Source organism: Dendroctonus ponderosae, unplaced genomic scaffold (assembly GCF_020466585.1).
Source record: "Dendroctonus ponderosae isolate FM_Combo_2020 unplaced genomic scaffold, Dpon_F_20191213v2 Dpon_F_20191213_1, whole genome shotgun sequence".
Classification (NCBI taxonomy): Eukaryota; Metazoa; Arthropoda; class Insecta; order Coleoptera; family Curculionidae; genus Dendroctonus; species Dendroctonus ponderosae.
Genome location: NW_026017110.1, coordinates 57,618,556 through 57,641,509, shown reverse-complemented (window position 1 = coordinate 57,641,509; position 22,954 = coordinate 57,618,556). Strand labels below are relative to the sequence as shown.

Sequence of the window (22,954 nt, the reverse complement as noted above, 5' to 3'; positions counted from 1 at the left end):
CGAATAATAAAAACCAACGATTAAAAATGTGAATAATGTTAGGTTTAAAAACATAAAGATAAAAGAACAATTCAAGAGAGAGATTTTGGTAAAATACCGCTCATCAGGTACGTTCGCAAACTTTATAACGAAAAAAAAACAATTTGTTATCAATTGTATATTTGGAAATATAACAAAACATACTATATGCAGCGATATTTATCAGCAATAGCATTATATTAATCGAAGAGTTAAGAGTTATAGTCTACGCAAAAAGTATTAAATGCAACCGCTTATAATATTACACTTGAAAATGACACATACGTAAAACAATATTCCTCATGTTTGAACGAGTAAGGGAATTTTCGAATATTATTTATCATGGATGAGGAATAAAGCTTTTTTTATTACCATGTTAAAATGAGAACTTTATAGGAGATCTGTGGACAGTTTCCTTTGAGGATATGACAGTATTACTCACATGTACAAACGTATTAACATATCCTTACTATTATACTATTAAATAATTTACTTCTAAGACAAGTATAACAACAGTCTCAAGATATTTCACTATACAGGGGCGGTTAAATATACAAAAAATAATAAACTTAAAATCACAAAGAAAATGCTTTTAAATGGCAAAGTGTATAGTTTATCTTTTCTCGCATAAACTATAGATGACATTATACAGCTCAATGTTAAATAATTGGATGATTTAATTTTTTTCAAAGTGCTCTTTTCTCATTCTACTTTTTGATTTAACGACTTTGGAGATTATTATGTACTGACAGTTGAATTTTTCGTATGGTGAACCCACTTACAAGCTAAATACTATTCGCATTGTTTCAGTGAAAGCATCTTAAAATATAATTCAGAATAACCACAACTTCCACACTGGCCAGGGACATTTAGAGTTCTTTGGAAAAATCTATCAATTTTTTGAACTGATATAAATATAAAAAAAAAAAAATTAATCCGAAAGGTAAAAAGTGAACAAATAAATATTCGGGAAAGCCTGTAAAATTGTTCTTCAGTTCACATTAATTTGACTGTGTGCAAGAATCAGGATGTCCTTTTTCTCTTTTGGAAAGCGCAATTCTCTGCCGGCCAATCTTGCAGATTCTAATTCCCTTTCAGCCTGATTGAGCTCTTTCCTAAGCGATCCTGGATTCTCCTGTTCTCTAGCTATCCAGTCCAATGCCATTTGAGAGCGCATGTCGTCATCCAGTGCCCTATTCGAATAGTGCGCCACCACTTCTTGTCTACTACATTGTCTTTCGCGCATTGCTTTCAGGCTTCCATTCCAATGAAGCAACTGGAACACCTAATAAAAACATTATTCAAACATATCCAGGGGAAGTATAATTGATTGGCAAATTACCGTCATTAATTCCTGAAACTCTAGCATCGTTCGGCCCTTATTTGACTCTAACATAAATCTAAACGCTCCTATCCCAGTATTTGGGTTATCAGCTTCTTCTGGTTCTCCTTTGAAATTAGTTCGGGCTTCTGTTACAGCCTTTTCAATAAAATCATCCGAAATACGTCGTGAAGGGTGCTCATTAAATACAGAATTCATTAGAGCTATTTTGGCTGCACTTCGTCTTGCCTCAGCTTTGGTTGGACAGTTCTGCAAGTAATTTACCCAGAATAAATACCTTGACACCAACAAATTTCTAGTTTATTGCATTTCAAATTAAAATCATCATTCGTACTTAATTTGATTAGGTGCATTATTATTTAAATCAAAGTTTTATTGCTCAAAGGTCCTTTATTTTTGGGGAAGGTTTATTGGCGATAGTTATGTTTTAGTTGTCACGCAAAGAGCAATAATCCGAAATTACTGCGGGTTTTCAAAAACACTGTTAGTTTTTGGTCTATTCTTAGAGAACCAGCTAAACAATCAAGCTCTAGTCGTCATCTAGGAATAGAGCTTTAAACCTCGCCTTTTTTGATATGAACCATCATTAGTGAAAAATTTCCAGTTTTGAATAAAAGTAAACTTCTTCAGTCATCAATCAGTTTAACAAATCCAGTACTAGAATGCTGTTTGAAAGCGTTTTTAAAAATCTAGCAAAAGATAGATGTGAGAGCTCGTGTGAAAATCAAATTAAGTATTCCGTCGCTTTCAATAATACGAATAGAGGAAAACATTCATAAATCCTGGTCTGACTTGAATGTAAGTCTGACATTTAGGTATTTTTTGCACAACATATCAAGATGTACAAAGTCAGTTTCATAAAAATGGAGCAAAAGTCCCGTCGCTCTTAGTCGTGCAATTAAAGTGAATCCACAAATCATGGCACGGTTAGTTAGGATCTGCTAATAATTGACAGCAGATTAATCTAAAAAGATTTTCAAGTTTCATGAAAATTGAGCAAAAGATTGATCGGAGAGCGAATATTTAATTTATCATACAAAAGTCGCCGCATGAACGTCAATGTTTGTTTGTGTATCTTTGGCCGAGAAAGCAACTTTGTTTACGCTAAATATCCAAACCAGTTGAATCGTAAATCGGAAATTTCTGGAAAATTGTCAATAAGAAAAAAACGGAAATCGAACTGCAAATCTAAGCAATGAGTCATCCGAAGGGCCAGCAAACAAACGATTATATTATTATGTAAGTAGCTCGGTGTGTTCTTAATGTGATAAACATCTTAATATCGCATGAGTTTTTTCTTAAAGCTGAACATCTAGTTTAGTCTATTTTGGGCAACGGACGAAATCGGTTGTCGGTCTTTGTTCATAAACAGGATAAAAGTACCAATTTATGCTTAAGTGCCGTGTGACTTTTTTGGGGATTAATGGGTAGAAAATGGAGGATGGGGCGCCAGCTTACAGAAAGATGGTCTATAAATTCTTTAGTTGGAACTGAGATTAATTTTTCGAAACGCAACTGAAGTTTTATGCATTCTTGACATTTTCTTTCTGAATCATTTGGAACAAATTTCTTGATGAACAAAGATGGGACTAGAGCTTCGCCCACTTTCAGGCGTCAGAAAGTTTAAAAACATTATGTCTCCGAAACGAGTGAAAATATCGGAACAGTCATAATAACCTTTTCGATAGCCCATCTCAAAATCCTTCTTTCACCAAATAGGTTTTATCAGGAATTGCCAACTTTCAAAGAGACATAAGCAAAAATGTCCTCATTTAAGGAGCCCTGATAGCTTAACACCCCACCTCACAAACGGGAGAAATATGCAATCAATCGATAGGACCTTTTCGACAGTTCATATCGAAAGCTGCCTTTGAGCAAGAAGGTTTTATCACAAATTCCAAGCCTCAAACGCAGTAAAAAAGGAATAACCTAGTTCGATTGAAAAATAGCCGAACATTAGCAATTAATAACAAAACTCGTGTGCTCTTTCTTGGGCTCGTTTTTGCCAGCTTTTACGTCAAAATAATATTGATATTAAGTATTTTTAGTCATTTAGCTCACGTCGCAAATATGAGACAAATTCATGATTCAGTCATAAAGACGTGATTTTCCCAACTTTTTGGAACGTCAGTGGTAACTTTTATCTCGCTTATTTCACGTTGTTTGGTAGCTTGGGGTCGTTAAGTTTGGCAGTCAGACAGGGTGCTCTATTTTATTTTCTCCGTCAATTTAACTTTTTTTAATGATACTGTGTGTAGAAATAAAACTTGAGCATGAAAAACACATTTCTTCCTACAAGTAGCTCTTTAAGAAAATAAACTTCTGATTTTTTTGCTTGATAAAACCTAAGAAATCTTGTTTGGAATGTTTTTTACCTGAAAGCTTCCAAAACATGAGCCTCCCGGTAGAGTGACATAACAAACGTAGGGTTGAGCATTGGAAGGTACTGATTCGTAGATTACTAAGGCCCCATTTCGAAGATCCGCTCCTCGGGCCTGCTTCATTTGCCAAAATTCTTGCAATGCTTCGACCACGTTTACTGTAAAAAAATTACCAAACACTACATTATTAAAGAAACTAAAGTGTATTTCTATACTACTATAATTTTCATTGTTTCTATATTCGGTTATTAATTACTTAATCCATTCATACTGAATGAATTCTCGGAATTTCAAGCGTTTGTAATCGCTTGAATTGAGTGAATTTTTCAGGGCACCAAGTTTAATAATTTCACATTGCACTTTCGAGTAATTGCAGTGAGGAAAGATAAAAACGCATAAGGCATTTTTTAGTATTGCGCTTCTCTTTTGAAATAACTATCAAGAAAATCGTTTTGCAAAAGTGATTTTTCTACCTGTTTATCTTATCATTTCGATAAACGCGAATTGAAATGATGTTTCAATTCATTTTTGTTTTCTAACAGGAGCTGATAGGATTGTTTTAATACACTTTTCAACCACCGTGCTTTTATCAATTTTAATTGGCGGTAACTAGCCCATCCTGTTTACACCTTCAGGTGGAGCCTGATTGTTCGACAAATAAGCCTTCGCCCTCTCTATAGGGCCAATTTTTCAGGGAGAAAATAAATAAAAATAAATAATTGTTTGCAAATAAAGTATCAAATATGGCAACAGCTTAGTTTATACAGTTCGGCAGCAGTCCGAATGTTCGCAGCATAGCCAGACGGCAAAAAGTTGAGCACTCAGACTCAGAATAAATTTTGGTTTCGGCTGTTGACTTGATCCATTAAATGTTCAGGACGGGCCTTTGTACGGTTAATGCATGCAATTTTTTTTCTAACTCGCCATGGCCGAAATTAGGTCATTAGCACCGATTTTCCCACGCTTAAGATTTTTAGAACAATTCATCTAGATTTCAACTTTTTTAGCAAATAAAGTTGTAAAATTTTCAGCTTATGCAGGGTGAATAATGTGCTTAGAATAGATGTGCTTAGAATAGAATAATGTTAAAGTCTTGCTAGAAAACTAGCAAGACTTTAACATGGTACACGTACACACACAACATGCAAAAATCATGCATGTATTAATGAGGCAAAAACGGTTTTCAAGAGTTTAACAGTTCAATAAGCCTCAATCCATGAGTTTTCGAGATATTAAGTGTCTACAATGCAGTTTGTGGACTCAAGAGAGTTTCAATTATTAGAGGCTCATTGATCTCTTTGCGGATTGTAATTACCTTGTAACTCTTTCTCTCTCTTCGGTATTTAAAAAGTCTCATCGCCGTATTTTTCTATTTAAAATTATTTCCAAACTTCGTTTACGAATATAAATTTCGTGATACTCAAATCGCTCCAATCGCGCAACATGATTTATTATCGAGAATATTTAGCCAACTGTTATTGCAATTTAGTTAAAATGCCTGCAATATTCAGCAGATACAATTTATTTTAAACATTCAGTATGAGACAAAGTAGCTTATTTGCCTGAAGTTCTCATCAATTCAGATTTAATTTCGCTTATTCCTCATTCGATGTCGAGATCTATTGCGCGTTTTATAAATGCATCTGAAATAATGCAATTGTTCAGACAATATATAGCCGGGATTAGTTGAGTGATTTGAAATAAAAGTTATTTTTATGAGTTGTAATAATCACATCCTGGCACGTACCATAATTTTATCATGAACAAAAACAATAAAAAATTCCTCGACACAAGACTGTTAAAATTCTTGTCTATTCTTAGATTGGTTCTTTCCATATACCCGCAATAATATCGGTATGACCTAAGAAGACAAAACATGTGACTCACGGTTGAATAAATTATAAAGTACTGGCCTCCAATAACATGGTGCAAGTTCGCCAATGACTTAGTATTTATTTATAATACGCATATTTGAATAAAACTTCCGCCAAACAAATAAAATTCAATTTCCACAATAGAAAACATATTTATCCAAACTATAAACAATTCTATAGTAATTAGCATCGGTTTTGTACCGTATTGTATAATTACATTATCTTTTATTCGAAATTAACCTGGGCTGTAGCGAGAAAACGCTTTCCTGTTAGATATAAAACGTTTAATGGTGTTTATATAACATAATTAAGCTCACAATAAAGATACTTATGGCTGTAAAACAAGCAATAGACAACTAAGTGGAACGGCCGTTTAACCACGGGTTGCCTTTGAGAAAAAAAACGTTACTTTGACTTATATCTAATGTTATAATATTTACTGCGATGTAATATTTTGATAGTTCTGATTTAGCAATAAAATTTACTAACGAGACAATGATCATTTTGTGTTTGAAAATTGTGTTATAAATGCCTGAAGCTGGGAACTAATAAGTTTAAAACTAGTCTGGGTGTACTTACATGTGACATAACCAGAAGCTTTTACGTGGAACATGTCTTTAAAAAATTATTTGCTGCGTATATATAATATTCCAACTTTTAAGGATTTTTGTGAAACTACACGCATGATGAAGAAAATTGCCAGAGTAAATTTGTACCCTTGATTTTTTTGGCCCGCTACTGATATATAATAATTGTCGTTTTATTAAATGGTATAATTCAGTCATGTTTTTCAATTTTTTGCCATGTTCAAACGATAGCATTTCCATTTCGTAGCGTGTCATGTAATTCCTGCGAATGAAATGGTATAAATCTGTTACGCCTATGCGGCTGCAGCTCTTGTACATGCTTAAATTGTAAAATGAAAAGCAAAAAAAGGAATTTCTGACATTGCATTCACATATCCAGTGGTTTAGATCAATACTGTGTCTGTGCTGAAATGCTTTATGAGAAACCGACTTTTTTGCCTTTGTTTTTATTTAGTTTTTATTGTGACGAAGTTATCGCGGGTAATTGCATTAAAATCACCGAAAATTTTGTATCAAATCATGTTGAAAAAAGGCAACAAGTTTGAGTGCTAGATTATCTGTTTATTGTGATGCACGAGGGCACTTTTGTTGCAAATTTCCCGAGCAAACAGAGCAAATCTCAATTCAGTTTTGTTAAATATAATTATTGAAGTTAAACAACATTATCGTCATAAAAGAACTGCAGCAAATAAAAACTCAAGAAACTGCTGTTTTGGACGTACTAGGCTGGACATCAGCATCATTGATTCTCATTTATGCAATTATTTCTAGGTGGTGTTCATCATCCATTTGTAGATTTGGTGCTCGAATGTCCAGTACTTTTTATTGACTGCTGTTCTCCAACCCGTTTCTTAGCCAATTTAGAAACGGCTGTTGTTCGCAGGGAATGATTTGTCAGTTTTCTTGAGGCAATAGCTAGACCTAATTTTTCTTCTTGTTGACTGATGGCATTCTTTCCAGAAGGTATATTTTTGTACCGTTGACTCACTCGATTTCCAAGCATGGTTGATAGTTTATTTTATTATGGGGTCTTTTCTGTATACATTTGTGAAATAGTCGAATTGAACAAATCTAATTGTTGGACTAATTTGGTTACGAATTAACCCTTGGATAATGCGCAAGGTCGCTCCTTGAGTCGTTTTGGCAAATATTGGATTATATTCAATTCGTCCAGTTTTGAACCATCTCTATCCTTCTCGTCCATGCCATAATTTGCAGGATAGCACAAACAATGGTTTGCAGTGCTTACTAACTTTTTTGGTCCTTATTCCAATTTTTGTTAATAATAACCAGTTTCCAACCTATTTCGCATTAAATGCAACGTCTAAGCTGGTGCATGCTGTTCTTGACCATCTGGTTCCATCAATATCCACGTATAGATTCATACGAGAGAATTACATGGCGCTTACGAAAGTTCTTTACCAGGGCATTTTATTTATACCCCTAAGGAAAAAAATAATTTCTGACATTGCACTCACTTATACAGTGGATCGAATCAGCCATGTCAATGCTTCATGCGAAACCGACTATTTTGCCCTTGTTTTAATTCGATTTTTATTGTGGAAAAATTGATCGAGCAGAAGGTTTGAACCGGTTTTGATTTTTGTCTTAAGCAACACCTCGAACTGCGACAGAATTGTTTGGAACAAATTTCTTGATGAACAAAGACGGGACTAGAGCTTCGCCCACTTTCAGGCGTCAGAAAGTTTAAAAACATTATGTCTCCGAAACGGGTGAAAATATCGGAAGTCATAATAACCTTTTCGATAGCCCATCTCATAATCCGTCTTTCACCAAATAGGTTTTATCAGGAATTGCCAACTTTCAAAGAGACAGAAGCAAAAATGTCCTCATTTATGGAGCTCTGAGAGCTTAACACCCCACCTCACAAACGGGAGAAATATCCAATCAATCCTTAGGACCTTTTCGACGGTTCATATCGAAAGCTGTCTTTGAGCAAGAAGGTCTTATCTCAAATTCCAAGCCTCAAACGCAGTAAAAAAGGAATAACCTAGTTCGATTGAAAAATAGCTGAATATTAGCAATTAATAACAAAACTCGTGTGCTCTTTCTTGGGGCTCGTTTTTGCCAGCTTTTACGTCAAAATAATATTGATATTACGTATTTTTAGCCATTTAGCTCACGTCGCAAGTATGAGACAAACTCATGTTTCAGACGTTATAAAGACGTGATTTTGGGACCTCAGTGGTGACTTTTATCTCGGTTATTTCACGTTTAATTTACGTTGTTTGGTTGCCTGGGGCCGATTAAATTTGACAATCAGGCAGAGTGCTCTATTTTATTTTCTCCGTCAATTTAACTAAAAAAATACAGCCTTAATAAAAGCTGTTTTTAATGATACTGTGTGTAGAAATAAAATTTGAGCTTTAAAAACACATTTCTAGCTACAAATAGCTCTTTAAGAAAATAAACTGCTGATTTTTTTGCTTGATAAAACCTAATAAATCTGGTTTGGAATGTCTTTTACCTGAAAACTTCCAAAACATGAGCCTCCCGGTAGAGTGACATAACAAACGTAGGGTTGAGCATGGCAGCTTCTCGTCCATACCATAATTTGCAGGATAGCACAAACAATAGTTTTGAAGTGCTTACTAATTTTTTTGGTCCTTTTTCCAATTTTTATTAGTAATAACCAGTTTCAAACCTATTTCGCATTAAATGCAACGTGGAAGCTGCATGCTGTTCTTGACCATCTGGTTCCATCAATATCCACGTATAGATTCATACGAGAGAATTACATGGCGCTTACGAAAGTTCCTCACCGGGGCATGTTATTTATACCCCTAAGGAAAAAAAAATATTTCTGACATTGCACTCACTTATACAGTGGATCGAATCAGCAGAATGTCAATGCTTCATGAGAAACCGACTATTTTGCCCTTGTTTTAATTCGATTTTTATTGTGGAAAAATTGATCGAGCAGAAGGTTTGAACCGGTTTTGATTTTTGTCTTAAGCAACACCTCGAACTGCGACAGAATTTCAGCTTTATCAAAAATTTCACGTTATTGGACGTTGGATCGTTTTCTAACAATTCCAACAGTAGCTAAGTTTGATAATATCTTCGATGAAGTGATTGCTAGACAAAAAAAGAGAAATCGTCATAAACCCGTTGTGGCTTATATGCAGATAACGATCGCAAAAGGTACTGTCAAGATATTTATGCACTAAAGTCATCAGGCACCATTATACACGATTAAGCATCCGATACGTAATTTTCTGTATCATATTGTCTGCTAGGCTATCAAACGGTTGACTGGCAGTGGTCAGTGGTACCCGGTTATCGGTCTCACCAAATTACACGGCACGATGGTTCTGTAACCGGCTCCCGGGACCGAAGGCCGATTTCCTATACGCGAGGCCCCAAAAAATCACTCGGAACCCGTTCATTGTCTTTCTGCGGATGCGGATACAAAGAAACAACTGATGACGAGCCTATGTTGCCAGGTCTATGTCATGACTGTCCTCTGACCTCTCAAAAAACTATCATATTGCGTTCAAAATTCCTTTCAACCATCGAATTGCCTACACGGCACCTCAATAAGTACCTCGACCTGAGATAAAGTTCCGAAAAGCTCGCGGATGAGCTTTTTAGGATTTCAATTTAAGTGAGCTGCTAATAATCGGTTGTTCATGACTGCTTGCGGTAAAAATTAAAATTTAGTTCATAATGAAATGCCAGACTGATAAGTGAAAAGATAAATAAGGTTCCCACTCGGTAGGGTTAATTGACACTGTGGGAAAAAACATGAAGGAATTCGTAAAGGTTACACCTGAAAAACTCTTGTGGGAATCAGAATTAGAGTTTTGTTCGAAATATGTTTTTATAGATGGATAGTCCAGAGCTAATTTATACTTGAAAAACGCAACAGCAGCATACACATTTTCATTCATCGGATTGAACTAAAAAAGCATATTTTCCTCCAGGTCAAATGCGCGCCTTTCAACCTTAAACGAAATACAGCCTCAGAACAATTTAAAAACACTTTGAAGTTATCGTATGAAAAGTATGATCAAACTGCTCCTTTGTATAAAATAACCGACCTGAAAAAAGTCCAGTGGAGTAAGATCTGGTGATCGGACGGTCGAAGTTATTCTTCTGTGGGCACCAATCCATTCATCTACACACCTTAACGCACTGTTGCTAGCGGCAACTTGCCTCAAGCTTTTTGAATAGTTTTCGCAGTAAATTTTACAAACTGCCAGAACAAACATGGTACATTTTAGTGCCACCAAGCGGGATTAAAAATTCCGGATTTCTTCTATTGAATATCATCCTTCTTCTTAACAGGCTTAATTGCTTATAAAAATATTTCAGTACTGCTAGAAAAATAGCTTGTTTGCCAACCCTCTAGATTGTTTTTAAATTCCAAATCAAAATTATGGCATATATTTTCTATATATTCCAAGGCTTAACGTCGCAACAACGCTACACATAAAAACTGATGATGGTGGAAAACACCGAAACGTATTTTAATTGATAAATAGAGACAATAAATGACTCAAACCCAGGAATTAATTTTTATTTGGAATTGAAACACAGTCAGGAAAGTATGTACAATTGTTTTTAAAGCCCGGAATTCGACAGAGACAGTTTTTCGCGTATATAGAAAAATATATTTGCCATTTAATTTTTCTCCGAGATTCTTCTATCATTTTCTCAACATTCCGTTGTTTTGCATTTTCAGGCCAAATCAATGGATGGATGGAACAATGGGATGCAAAAATTTGATTTTCTGTAGCTACTGTATCGTGTAACTGATTTGTGTCAATTGAATTGCATTCTCAACAAGGAAAATTTTTTCGGCTGAAGCAGAAAAGGCAAAGTTTGCAAAGAACGTTCAAAACTATTGCTTTTAGCGGCTGTCTAACCGAACATGGTATAATAAATTAGATTTTGGGTTGGAAAAACAAAAAAATACCTCTGTAGCCGACATCGTCATACAACTGCAGCATAGGCGCAGTAGTGGAACAAGCCCATTGCTCATCCGGGTAAACCATCATGCCGGTCCGGTCCTGCGCGGCAGTGGCGGGGCTCGTTTGCGCAGCACCCTGGTCTTCATCTGAGCCGCCAGCGGGCTCGAGGATGCGCCGCGAGACAAGATCGCGGCTTACACATGCGCTGCGCATCAAAGCGGCGCAGATAGGGCTAGGTCAGCCCTCAGAAGGGGTTGCATCGCCTGACAGTCCTCTAACACACTTCTTTTAGCTGAGCAGATTGACCTGAAAGCAAATTGAAGACGTATTATTGGCATCGATGTGTGTTTCATTTTTTTTTTGGTGAAACTTCAAGCCGGCCTGGTCAATTAAGCAATTTTTTGCAGTGAACATGACACGATTTAGCGTTTAAAATGTCATTATCGACATTCCAATTCCACTTAAATTATTATAAATTAACACCTGTGTTTCGGGAGAGCGTGATGACGTTTTTATAATTGATACGCCTCCGCCATATGTCCAAAAATGAAATAAAAACTTTAATTTATTTTGGTCCGTTGCTGAGAACTAATGAGCAAAAAAGTTCGCAGGCGAGACAATGAAGAATCAACGGCGTTGCCATGCGGTCCCATTACAATTTGTACATGGAAAGTACATAACGTTTAAAAATCAAAGATGACGTGTCGTTACTTTCTCAGTAGTTGTATTTATAAGGTCAGTAGGGTAAACTGGTCTAGCTGTTAGATAACATACAAGAACCTCTGATTTATGAGAACGTTACAAATTTGCGTTGGCCTGCCAATTAGAAAACGTTGTTATTTGCAAACTAACATTTATTTTCTTGTTTGTTTCAGATATATGAGTCAGCTTTGTGGACTTTGCAACCGGTGAGTTGATTTAATCATATATAAATGCGGATATCTGGAATCAGAAGCCAGAACCCTTCTGAAACTTTCATTGCATGTGTTTGTTGACGGAGTTTATATTTTATCTCATATGTTGTGCTCTATGTAAATAATTAGGCAAATGTCTTCTTTCCCACAAACCTCATTTGGGGCAAATGAAACAAACCCGAAAAGACAGAAATTTATGGAAAAGACACTTTTCCATAAATAATTCCATACCTACAAGCAAATTCATTCAACTATGCGGGCGTTCAGCGCTTGCCACCATGGAGAATGCAATCAGAAACAGCATTCTATTGACTACATTGGCTTTACTGTTCTTTTTATGCTGTGCATACCACGCATGATTATTTTATGTTCAGTATTTAATGTATCGGTTTTTATTACATATAATATGGGAAAAAAGTGCTAAAGAAATTGGATATCTTCGCAATATATCCTCTTTCTCGTCGGGTTTTCGTACGTATTTAAACGAGAAGATCGTTTATTGATAAGGAAGATAATGCAAAAATCGTTCAATTTTATTTTTTCTACGATTATTATATAACGAGAGATGCAGTCACGAATCGGGGAGTTTTGACGGGAACTGATAGGTTCGAAACCGGCCTTCGGTACTTGGAGGTGCTCCAAGTCGAGGGTGACACAACCGAAGTTAACCATACCATTTTTTTTATTTGTTAAAATAAAACCACATAAAATTTGTGAGTGAAAACATCAATAACTCCAACAAATTGTTTTTACTTTTGCTTTTGTAGAAGTTCTAGCATGGGCTTTAATCTCCATATCGCAAGCGAATATCGACTGAAGATGGTTTTAACAAGCTTCATAGGAACTTAATACAATTGTTCAGTCATTTTTTGGGTAATTTTTTAAGCAAATTTTTAAAATAATATTTCGGATGGATCTGCCATAGAGTAAAGGTAGTAATGTGCATTAAAAAAACATTGGAAAATATACAGGGTGTCCATAAATAATGGTATCAAATTTAACGGCGAATTTCTGAGGTGAAAATAATGCGATTTAGCACCACTTACCTTAGGAAAAAGTCAACAAAAACAGAAACACAGGCAGTCAAAGTTATCAACTGACGACAGAGATTAGAATATTTATTTTCCAATATTTTCTAAACAAAAAACGTATACCTAGTCTCTATCCCTAACACGAACGGTTCTCGAGATATTTGAAATTAAAGTATCGGGTAAGATACAGTTAATTTTATAGGTACGTACGTAAAAAATAACTTGGCATGTTGTGATGCTTTTCAATTAGTTTGGCACATTAATGACATAGATTGTCTTGGTCTTCATATTTACCATCCAATTTAAATGGAAATATGTATTTCGATTTTCTGCAAAATGATTTACTTTTTAACACACCCCTACACATATTCATGCAGGATGAAGCTTCAGCTCATCAGCTGCAAATGAGAAATTACTTAAGTGTAAATTTTCCGAATCGTTGGCTTGGGGAAGTCAAACGCCATGGCCAGCACGAAGTCCGGATTTTAATCCTGTCGATTTTTGTGCATGAACAAACGATAAATATCCGAGGCGAATTATTAGACATTAGGCATTTTGGAATATACATCTATTTTCATAAAATAGAAAATCGTTTAATAAATAAATGTATTGAAGTCAATGCACGTATTTGAAAAAGACTATTTAAAAAAATAGCTTTGGCCCCCTGTATTTCTGTTGCCGTCGGCTTTTGGCTTATCTTCTAAGATAAGTTGTGCTAAATCGTATTATTTTGTCCCCCTAAATCCGTTGTTAAATTTTGCGCCATTACTCATGGGACACCCAGTATAGGCTGTTTCTAAACATCCCATATTTTACTTGATTTTTAAATTATCTTAAAACATAAGCCAAAAAATTAGCTTCAGCTTTAGGGGTGAAAATATAATTACAAATTTTCTTGGTACTGATAAATCGGAATTTCTCAGACACCTTTGGATTTGGCAGCAGAAACAATCTAAACTATATTAGCACTTGGCATTAAAAATATTTGCGTTTGAATGAACTGAATCAAACTGAAAGATCTGATGTGCTTTAAATACAATATCCCGTATATTGTCAATTAAGAGCAGTGGAAGGAAAAAACCGGAAAAGAAACATTTGACACCCTGTATATTGTAGTCGAAGCTTTTGCCGCCCAATGTTTAGATGATTTTTGCTATGTTTTTGGTTATAATAGTTTGGAACCAATTTTTTAATAATATTCTGATATAACAGTACAACACGTGTTTACACATACTGGGCACAAGTTAATTAATAAAATAAGCTTGCTAGCATTAAGAAACCTAAAAACTGTGTAATCAAGAATAGAACGCATTACGTGACGATTGAAGGTATTAAAAATTGTGAGTAAGAAGAGCATCAAGTACCCAAGCAGGAAGAACTAACGTGGACCGAAAAAAGCAAGAAAAATATATATTTGCTTTTATATCTGGAAAGAAATGTTTGTATTGCCAACAGAAGCAACATTATTTCACGGAGCTGAGAATGATGACTTTTGAGAGTTGCGCTTGGTTTCATTATTTTATTACTTAGTAAATCCAATTAGGGTGTCATTAAACTTGGAAGCGCATGCGGTTGTTAATTTTTTTTCGTATCTGGCATCAGAAGTGCTTGGTAGTGGAGGATTCTTGATCTACTCATTGGTTCATTATTGTCATATCATCAACATTATGTACTCTTGTGTGTATATATTTACGTAAATCAATATATATTCGGCAACATAGCCGAAGGATTAGGTGTCAGTGGCACGGATTCATCATCTGTAGCAGTCACCGACCTCGATCACGAAGAGGTGCATCCGAGAACGTTTCTTCAGAGTTGGTTGCCAAAATATGCAAAACGTTAATTAGGGCATGCTAGTTTAATGCACCTCTAATAATACCCTTGGTAAATTAAACGGATATTTGAAGTAAACAACTTTTGCATTCCTTCCTGATTTTTTTGAAGAAGTGGAATTTAATCTTCTTGATTACAGCGCATTTTATGCTTTGCAAGTGAGATGGAGTAAGCACATAGATTTGCATGATTAGTAAGTAGTCACTAATCAAGCAAAGGCGTACATTTCTGCCATTCAAAGACATCTCTTGGAATTTTCCACTGCGATAATTTTGACACTCGCTAATAAAAATTACATATTTGCATAACCAGCTACTTTGTCTTCAGGTTTCTGGAGTGGATGAACCTGCCCGCTGACCTAAGTAAGGAAACTTGATTAGTCAAAGTATCTCGAAGCCTCTTTAGTTGCTATCATTATAAGTTTGTCTTTGTGAGATCTGCCGCTCCCATATTCTTTTAAAGGACTGCGAATATCTTTGATTTTTTACTTTTCCACCCACTTTCAACTGGGTTCGACTCGCTCAACACTCCGAAACCAAATTGCGTAATAATAAGTGTGGATTTGTCAATTTGTACTGGTTTGTAACAAGGAATCGAAATGAGAAAAATCGTCAAGAAAACCATTTAAACTTTCATTCGAAATACAATGTTTCCAATGATGTGGCCTAACAGTCCTTTTGTTTGCTCTTTCTTGTTGGAATAACCATCGTACTCAGAATGCCATGTACACGAGAACTAATAACAACTGTTCAATGACTTATAAAGAGTTATAAGAGCATATGGATTGTACTATGTATGCTACCATAAGTATACCCAGGTTTGGAAAAACCAAGACCATGTGATATGCGACGATACTCTTCAGATTACAAATCAATGCACCGATGCCACGTTTTATAAATAGAATCGGTTAGCAATAATGTTGCTTTCTGCCAGCAATGTTAATGAATGAATAAAACAGTAGATGCAAGAACAGCCCTTTTATCACAATTTATAGTGCAAAGTTCCTTGGCGCCTCGTCTGGCTGTAAAACACCAACATCTACTTTTATGACTATTCGATATTTCATATAAACTATAAACTTGACATCAGGAAATATAACTGTCTTATTTATACTAATTGTCATGTGTCTAATGGGCAATAAGTTTCTCATTCAGGCATCAAAGCCAGCTCGCTATATATGAGCTTATAGCTATTTAAATAAGTCTGTAGAAAAGTAATACGTCAGTTACGTATGGTAATATTGCGATTACAAGCCTGAGATATTGCAGTTATTTTAGATATCTTTTAAAGCATTTATTATCCATGACAGAATATAGTTTGCTTTGTCTTTTCAATCAGAATGAGCCTGTTATGCACCATTTTTGTCTTTGGCAAAAACGCAAAAGATGGAAATGATCCAATGCAGAAATAATTGCTTGTAATGTCATCAATTCAATATTGGAAAGTTAAAGAATTTTTCAATTTCTTAAAATGCTAAAATGGACACGCGTCGATTATATATACAGGGTGTCCCGTAAGGAACATGATGAAACGAGCACTGCAAAATTCTTTGGCTCAAAATAAGTTTTGTTAAGAAGAAATGTGTGGCTCCTCTGCTATTGATGGTAAAAATTCTTCAAAAAAATGTTTGTTTTTGAAATATCGAGAGAAATGGTACCAATGGAATTTAATGAAACTCGCTGAAAATGTGTTTCTATGTAACTTATGTCTGGACGAAGCAACCGACTTCATCCGCTTTAGGCGACAGGATTTCAGTGTCTTGGTACAAAAACTACCAGAGCGTTTTATTTGGAAGCTGAGCAAAGCGATTTTTTTAAGTTGATGCGCTAATCCTCTTTCGGCATTTTCGTCCTCTTTGTAAAATCTTTTAGTATTCATAGTTTTGGCGCGAAACAATATTTCTGCTCTCTTGCAAACTGACAATTTTAGACGTCTATTAACATTTTACATTAACGAAACTTCAGTTAAGTTTTTTGTAATATCGCGAAAGCGCTCAGATGAATTTTAGTGAAACTTGATGTGGATTTGTTCCTACGTCAAGGCCATATTTTGCTAAAAACTCGCTAAAAACGTCTGTTTTGGTGAGATTTCTGATTCGAATGTAAACGCGTTGAAAAGACAACCGGGCCTAAGCTTTGACATTGTCGGTCAGTCGTAAATTAAAAAACTTTTTTTAAAGATTTATTTTACAAAGAGCACAAAAATGTTCAAAAAGGACTAGTGCATCAACTCGAAAAAATCAGATGATTTCAGCTACCAAATCACAAGTTCTTGTAGTTTTTGTACCAAGACACTGAAGAATTCACCCCTTGTCTAAAGCGCATGAAGTCGGTTGCTTCATCAAAACATGAGTCATACATAGGAAGAAATACACAGCAAGTTTCATTAAAATCCATTGTATAATTATCGCCATATTTTAGATTTTTTTAAAAATAAGAACTTTGAATATCAATAGCCAGAGGAGCTAGACATTTTTTGTTCATAAACCCTAGGTCTTCTTTTGAGCCAGAGAAAGTCGCAGTGCCCCTTTGGGCATGTTTTTACGGGACACCCTCTATATTGCATTAATTTAAATGGCGTTTTAATAATGTTAAATAGTTAGCAAACGACAACGCACAGTCTAGTATTGATTTTACAGTAAATTCGCGACAAAACCAACTGACACGAAAATATATACAATTGCATATTCATGAGAACACAGAAGAGAAGACAGCAGTAAATGAACACCAAATAATGGTGACTAACAATTCAGCGAACAGCAACGATTGGAAATAAGGCTCATTAAATTCGGAGGGTTCATTAAAAATAAAATTCCAAGAACCCCACTAAATTAACTCAGTTAAATTAGCAAAACACAAGCTGATTGCATTACGAGCTGGACCTGACTTTATGGCGGGTTTTTACAAAAAAAAATCGAATGAAGCCACATTTACTTTCATATTTGGCTGTTTGGCTTTTTATGACGAAACGAGAATATTCATAGCGATGACAAAATGACGTAAAATATTTTTAAAAACGTTGTTTCGTAATAAATAAAAACTCGTTTTGTGTCTTAATTGATTAAAGTAATTTTCTGTTGTTTAAGCACAACGGTTTCAACGCGAAGAAAATTCATTTTAAATTGTTGCCGTAAAGTATTGGAGAGGACGATTTTTTTAGTTATATTGAAAAGGAACTCATAAACACGAGTCGTAAATTACAGAATAAGTAACTTTATAGTGAAGGAGTTACGAGCAACATTTGCCTGCACTGGCGAATTTTTCCATGAAGAAATTAATTATATTGATTTGGTTTGCTTCACGTCACCTCAGTGATCAGTTATTAATTTTTAACTAATAATTTTACATTTAACGAGTTTGATTTCGAAAAAGCTACATTCAATGTTTTTCTATGCGTGTTTTGGGGCTTAACCCAGTTGTTTCGCTTAGTTACGTCGAAGTTGATTTAAAAAATGTATACTTTATGTTTTATATTTGTTCTGAATCAACCAAATTTTATTTAAAAAAACCTAAGCTTATTTAATCTGGAAAATCGAAGGGAGCATGAGGCTGAATGCTAGTTTATTGAATTCTACTTAAAGCTGCAATTCAAGAAAGGTTTGTATTTTTAAGCTTCTCTAGATTAACTGATCCTATCTATCACACATCTTCATCACATTCTTTTATTACGCTTGTGCGCCAAATGTTTTATTACTCTGATTTAAAACATTTTTCCAGTTTTTGTTAATATGTATTGTACATTTGCCTTCTACTTTTCGGGACAAATACGTTAAAATGTGGCACAAATTCAAACGTCTTGGCCTGCATTTTGATGCAAAATTTGCTGCACTGGAACCCACAACTGAGTTTATATAGCGATAGACCCGGCTTTTGCTTTAGTTTGAACAATAAGCGAAATAAATCCGACTTTAAGTATCTTTTACCAAAACAAAGTAGCAAAGTTCGATGAAGATGGTAGACAGCGAGGAATATATTGCGGGATGAAGAAAAGTTGCAAAAATTAAGCACACAAACCCGGCAAAGCAAATCGCAAGTAAACCTGAAGATAATTTTGTAAAAGCCGACACTATTTGCTTATATTTCCTCAGTGCTGAGGCATGTTTGTAGGCTAAAAGATGGAACTTACCAATTTCTATAGCGGCATGATCGGTGCAAGCGGAACAATAAAAACTACAGAACAATGTCACAAAACACAAAAGTGCCGGTCGATAAAAAAACAACAAATTACGTAGTGAATATCTTACTTTTCCGGCGGTCCCCCGCGGTTTTGGGATGTTCTGCCTGCCGACAAGATAGGTCAGATATGGCCGATTTCAATAACAAAGGCCTTTGCTGAAGTGCAGTACTACAAATTGGTGTATCGAACGAAGGAACGATCTGCAGAGCACAACGCGCTGTGCACTTCGCGCAATGGCTATCAAATAACTGTGATTGCAGACTACCTACTGCTTTGGTACTGCGGTACTGCCTTCTTGTCCTGCTGCATGATCTGGACTCTTTGTGACGCAAGGTCGAAAGTAACAGCAAATTTTCGACTTCTTTTTTTAACTTATGTGCTGTAGTATTCTTGTTGATTGCAGCAAATAAGCGTAATTAGTACTATTTACACTAGCCAGTGTAATATTCTCAAGCAAAAAACACCGTTAATTTATAGACGCTCAGCTAGCTTAGCTCGTCTTTTCCCGGATGGTTATATATTGACTTGTATATTTAGATGAATAACCTGTCAGCTCATCTACTACAGGACTTTTTGCTCTCCCATCACTCTTCCGTTTCCGGTATTCGAAAGCTTACCATCGACCGCAATACCCTAGAAGAACTACTCTCTATGATAATCTAGATTAAAATACAGTGTATTCTTTGCGGTGGGCTCTATTAATTAACAAGAAAAAATCATCAACCATTTTACGTTTTCAACATCTTAATTTTCCAGCAGAATGAAAGAATTGTTTGCTTTTAGTTAAAGTTTATCGAAAAAAGTAATAGTTATCTACCCTTTATAGGGAAAAATCTGGCATACAGTTTCGAAAACAAAACTTTTCGTTGAACAACAGCAAGTTTTTATACCTAGATGTTTCGAAGCATAGTCAATTCGTCTAATAAAGCGACTACAAGATATCAACGGATGATTAAGACGCAAACGTACCTTAGTAACTGATAATTTATTTTTAAATGTTTCTTAACTATAAGTAAATAGACAATTTTCTAAACGTATTTTTACAAAACTTGAGCAAATTGGCAACTGAAAGGCGTGGAAAATCACATGTTTCACTTGCAATACTTTGAAAATTTTCTAGATTCCATTGCCAATAATTTCAAATTGTTTGAAATTCCTGGGGTTTTGGCCAACTAAAACGCAAATTTCACGATCACTGTGATTCAATTCAATTTTCACAACACCCATTTTTCTTACCTCGCTCGAAGAGCAGAAAATAAGTAAAGCATTTTGTTTATGGAAAGTTTGGGATCAAATGCCAAAATATGTGGATAAAGAGGTGATATGGAAAAAACAGTTACATTTTATATCCAACTCTTATTTATTTTGTAATTGTAATTAGCAAAACTGTTTTACCAAAATATTTCTAATTATTTGCTTCTCTTTCATTTCACCTGAGCACAGATGAAACAACAATCAAGTTTAATATTGAAAAATTAAAATATAACCAAATAGCCTTTCTAGATATTCTAATTAACAAACACGGAATTATCTGGCCGTAGAAGTCTATATCTAGATTATGCTCAACTAAAATTACAAGTCAATAATAGTCAAATGGGGAACTTAAAAAATGTTAATGCCTAATTTAATCAACGGATTAATCTGAAACTGGCTTTGTTGTGACTCTCCTAACTTTATGTTTGCTTTTCTTTGACTGTCTGAATAAAAATTTAATATTTATCATGCTGTAACCATGCTGTTATTCAGCGAATTGCGAACTTGGAAGTTTGACACCTCTGAAACTATAATTAAGTTTACTATTGAAAACTGCAATCAGATATATCCAAATTTTCTCTCTAGATATTCTAACTAAAAAACACTTAATTAGCGGTTTATGGATATCTGGATTTTAACTGAAACCACATACAATAATACTTAAATAAAGAATTTAAAAAATGTTAATGTTGCCTCCTAAATAGAAAAAGTATGCGTTTCGCAATAAAATGCGTAAGGAAATTTCACTTTCCGACAGTCTTAAATATTCTTAAAAAATACCGTGCAACGTACTTAGAATTAAACAAATACTCACAGTTCTATGAACTTTTAGACAGGAAACACTTTTGTGAGTTAATAATAATTAAATTACTTTTAATAGTCTACATGTTTGAGTAAAATATTACGAAAAATTCCCTTTTCATATGCATTTTAACTCAAAATTCAACATGTGCTGTTGGCTGCACCTGTTTCCTATCTGCTTTCCGTTGTCATTTTACGTCTGCCCCAGATTGGCTGTTTCGTGTTACTTAAAATAAATAAACATTTAGTTTTTCAATTTGTTGGACTTTGTGCTTATTTACCGTTAATCTTCTGGCGTCTATTTGTTGCTTTTATGTATTATTTCACTTGATTCGTGTTTTTGTTCTCTAAATCTATCACTTCCGTAAAAATCCTGGAATCTCATAAATGGGAAACATGCGGTTTGGGCTTTGAGTTATTTAGTGTAAATTTTGTAAAATTAATATTTAAACACTAGTACTCAGACCATTCTGCTATAGAGTATTTTTATTATAAAAATAGATCAATAACCCATTCTTAAACATTTCTTAGTCTTACTTTACACGCCTTCTGGCCGGAAAATAAATGTTGCGTCTCAATTGAAAAATTTCGTTCATCACTGAAATTCCTGTTTTTCTAATGAGTTATCCCAACCGCGTTTGCCCATTATTTCGGTCCCGAGAAATCGAAAGACTAATTATCTTCCATACAATCAAATAACACGACATTACCGTTAATCCTGGTGATACAATGGCTTTGAATCGAGTTTGATCATTATCGTCGCGATGTTTCTTTTACGACCCAATGTCTTCAGATTTGTTTTTGTCGTAAAGTAGAGGTAATCAGGAAATTTTAATTGAAGAAAATTTCACGAGAATCTTCCGATGGGAATGATCGAAACTTTTCATGACCGATGGCTTTCAGCAGTTTTGAAACACTTAAAAATTAATTGACAAAGTCATCCTTATTCACAGTCATCTACAAAGCGTGGATTAATCTTATCCACGCACGAAAATAATTGGCAAATTTCTATATTCAAAATTGCCAACGTTAAATTTTACTTTAGGTCACATAACTATGTCACGGTTGTCGATAATATATCGGTAAAAGCCTACAATATAGCGGTAATTATCTTAGATTTTTAAGTTCGCCATAACCTGCTTTGATTTCTTGTAAGACACCCACTAACTTTGAAATCGTTTGCTGGCTTAGACAATGGAACAAATCACAAAATGACACACATCGATATTATGATCTAATAGTACTGAACAGTGTCCCTGAACATTCTACCAAAAACGTTGAGCCAATGCTATTAGCTAGAGGTCATAGAATGCTAGTACTGTTAACAGGGAATTGTAATGGGATTCCTATTACGGAATCCGCAAAACACTTCAGGAAGAATAATAAAACAATGCCTTTAGAGAATAAATTTAGGAGTAGAGAGAGAGTCAATATTGGTGTCCATATCAGAAGACTACATACCACTAAAAGCGGTTTATCGTGTTCCATTCAATTTCCTAATGCAATTAGACTTTTGACGCTGTTCATTTGCAAAAGACGATACTATCATTTGAATCCATTGGAACTACGACAAAATACTTTAAAGACATCGCATTTTACTTTAAACCTGTCTTTCGTCACATCGAGTTTTTTTTCACTTAAAGGCGGTGTTTAATCTTTATTAAAGATCTTGGTGTTTTTAAGCTGTCGGGGGCAAAGCCCTGCTCAGTATTATTTTTTTACCAAAGCAATCCCCTAAGGCGGGCGTTAAGGGACGATGCCATACAGCTTTATTAGGTAGTGAAGATATTTATCTTCCCGCTGTAT

General features: G+C 34.9%; 2 protein-coding genes across 5 annotated transcripts in view; one reads left to right on the top strand and one right to left on the bottom strand.

Annotated features, from left to right (window-relative positions):
- Positions 1–22,954, top strand: part of LOC109537963 (SWI/SNF complex subunit SMARCC2) — a 55,727-nt gene that overhangs the window by 165 nt on the left and 32,608 nt on the right. The window contains exon 2 of the mRNA XM_048661619.1: positions 12,015–12,047. Coding sequence (XP_048517576.1) covers positions 12,015–12,047 — 33 coding nt within the window. The remainder of the gene's footprint in view (positions 1–12,014; positions 12,048–22,954) is intronic.
- LOC109537995 (protein limb expression 1 homolog) lies at positions 143–19,424 on the bottom strand. Of its 4 annotated transcripts, none has more exons than XM_019905021.2 (6): positions 19,161–19,424; positions 19,043–19,086; positions 11,145–11,445; positions 3,736–3,899; positions 1,361–1,609; positions 143–1,303 (listed from the first exon to the last, which is right to left on the bottom strand). In XM_019905021.2, exons 3-6 carry the CDS (start codon positions 11,350–11,352, stop codon positions 1,010–1,012), a joined length of 915 nt encoding a protein of 304 aa, XP_019760580.1. In that variant the 5' UTR covers positions 11,353–11,445; positions 19,043–19,086; positions 19,161–19,424; the 3' UTR covers positions 143–1,009. The 4 variants fall into 4 exon arrangements, with proteins under 4 accessions (XP_019760580.1, XP_019760582.1, XP_019760581.1 ...); XM_019905023.2 differs by having other exon boundaries at positions 19,043–19,048; XM_019905022.2 differs by lacking the exon at positions 19,043–19,086.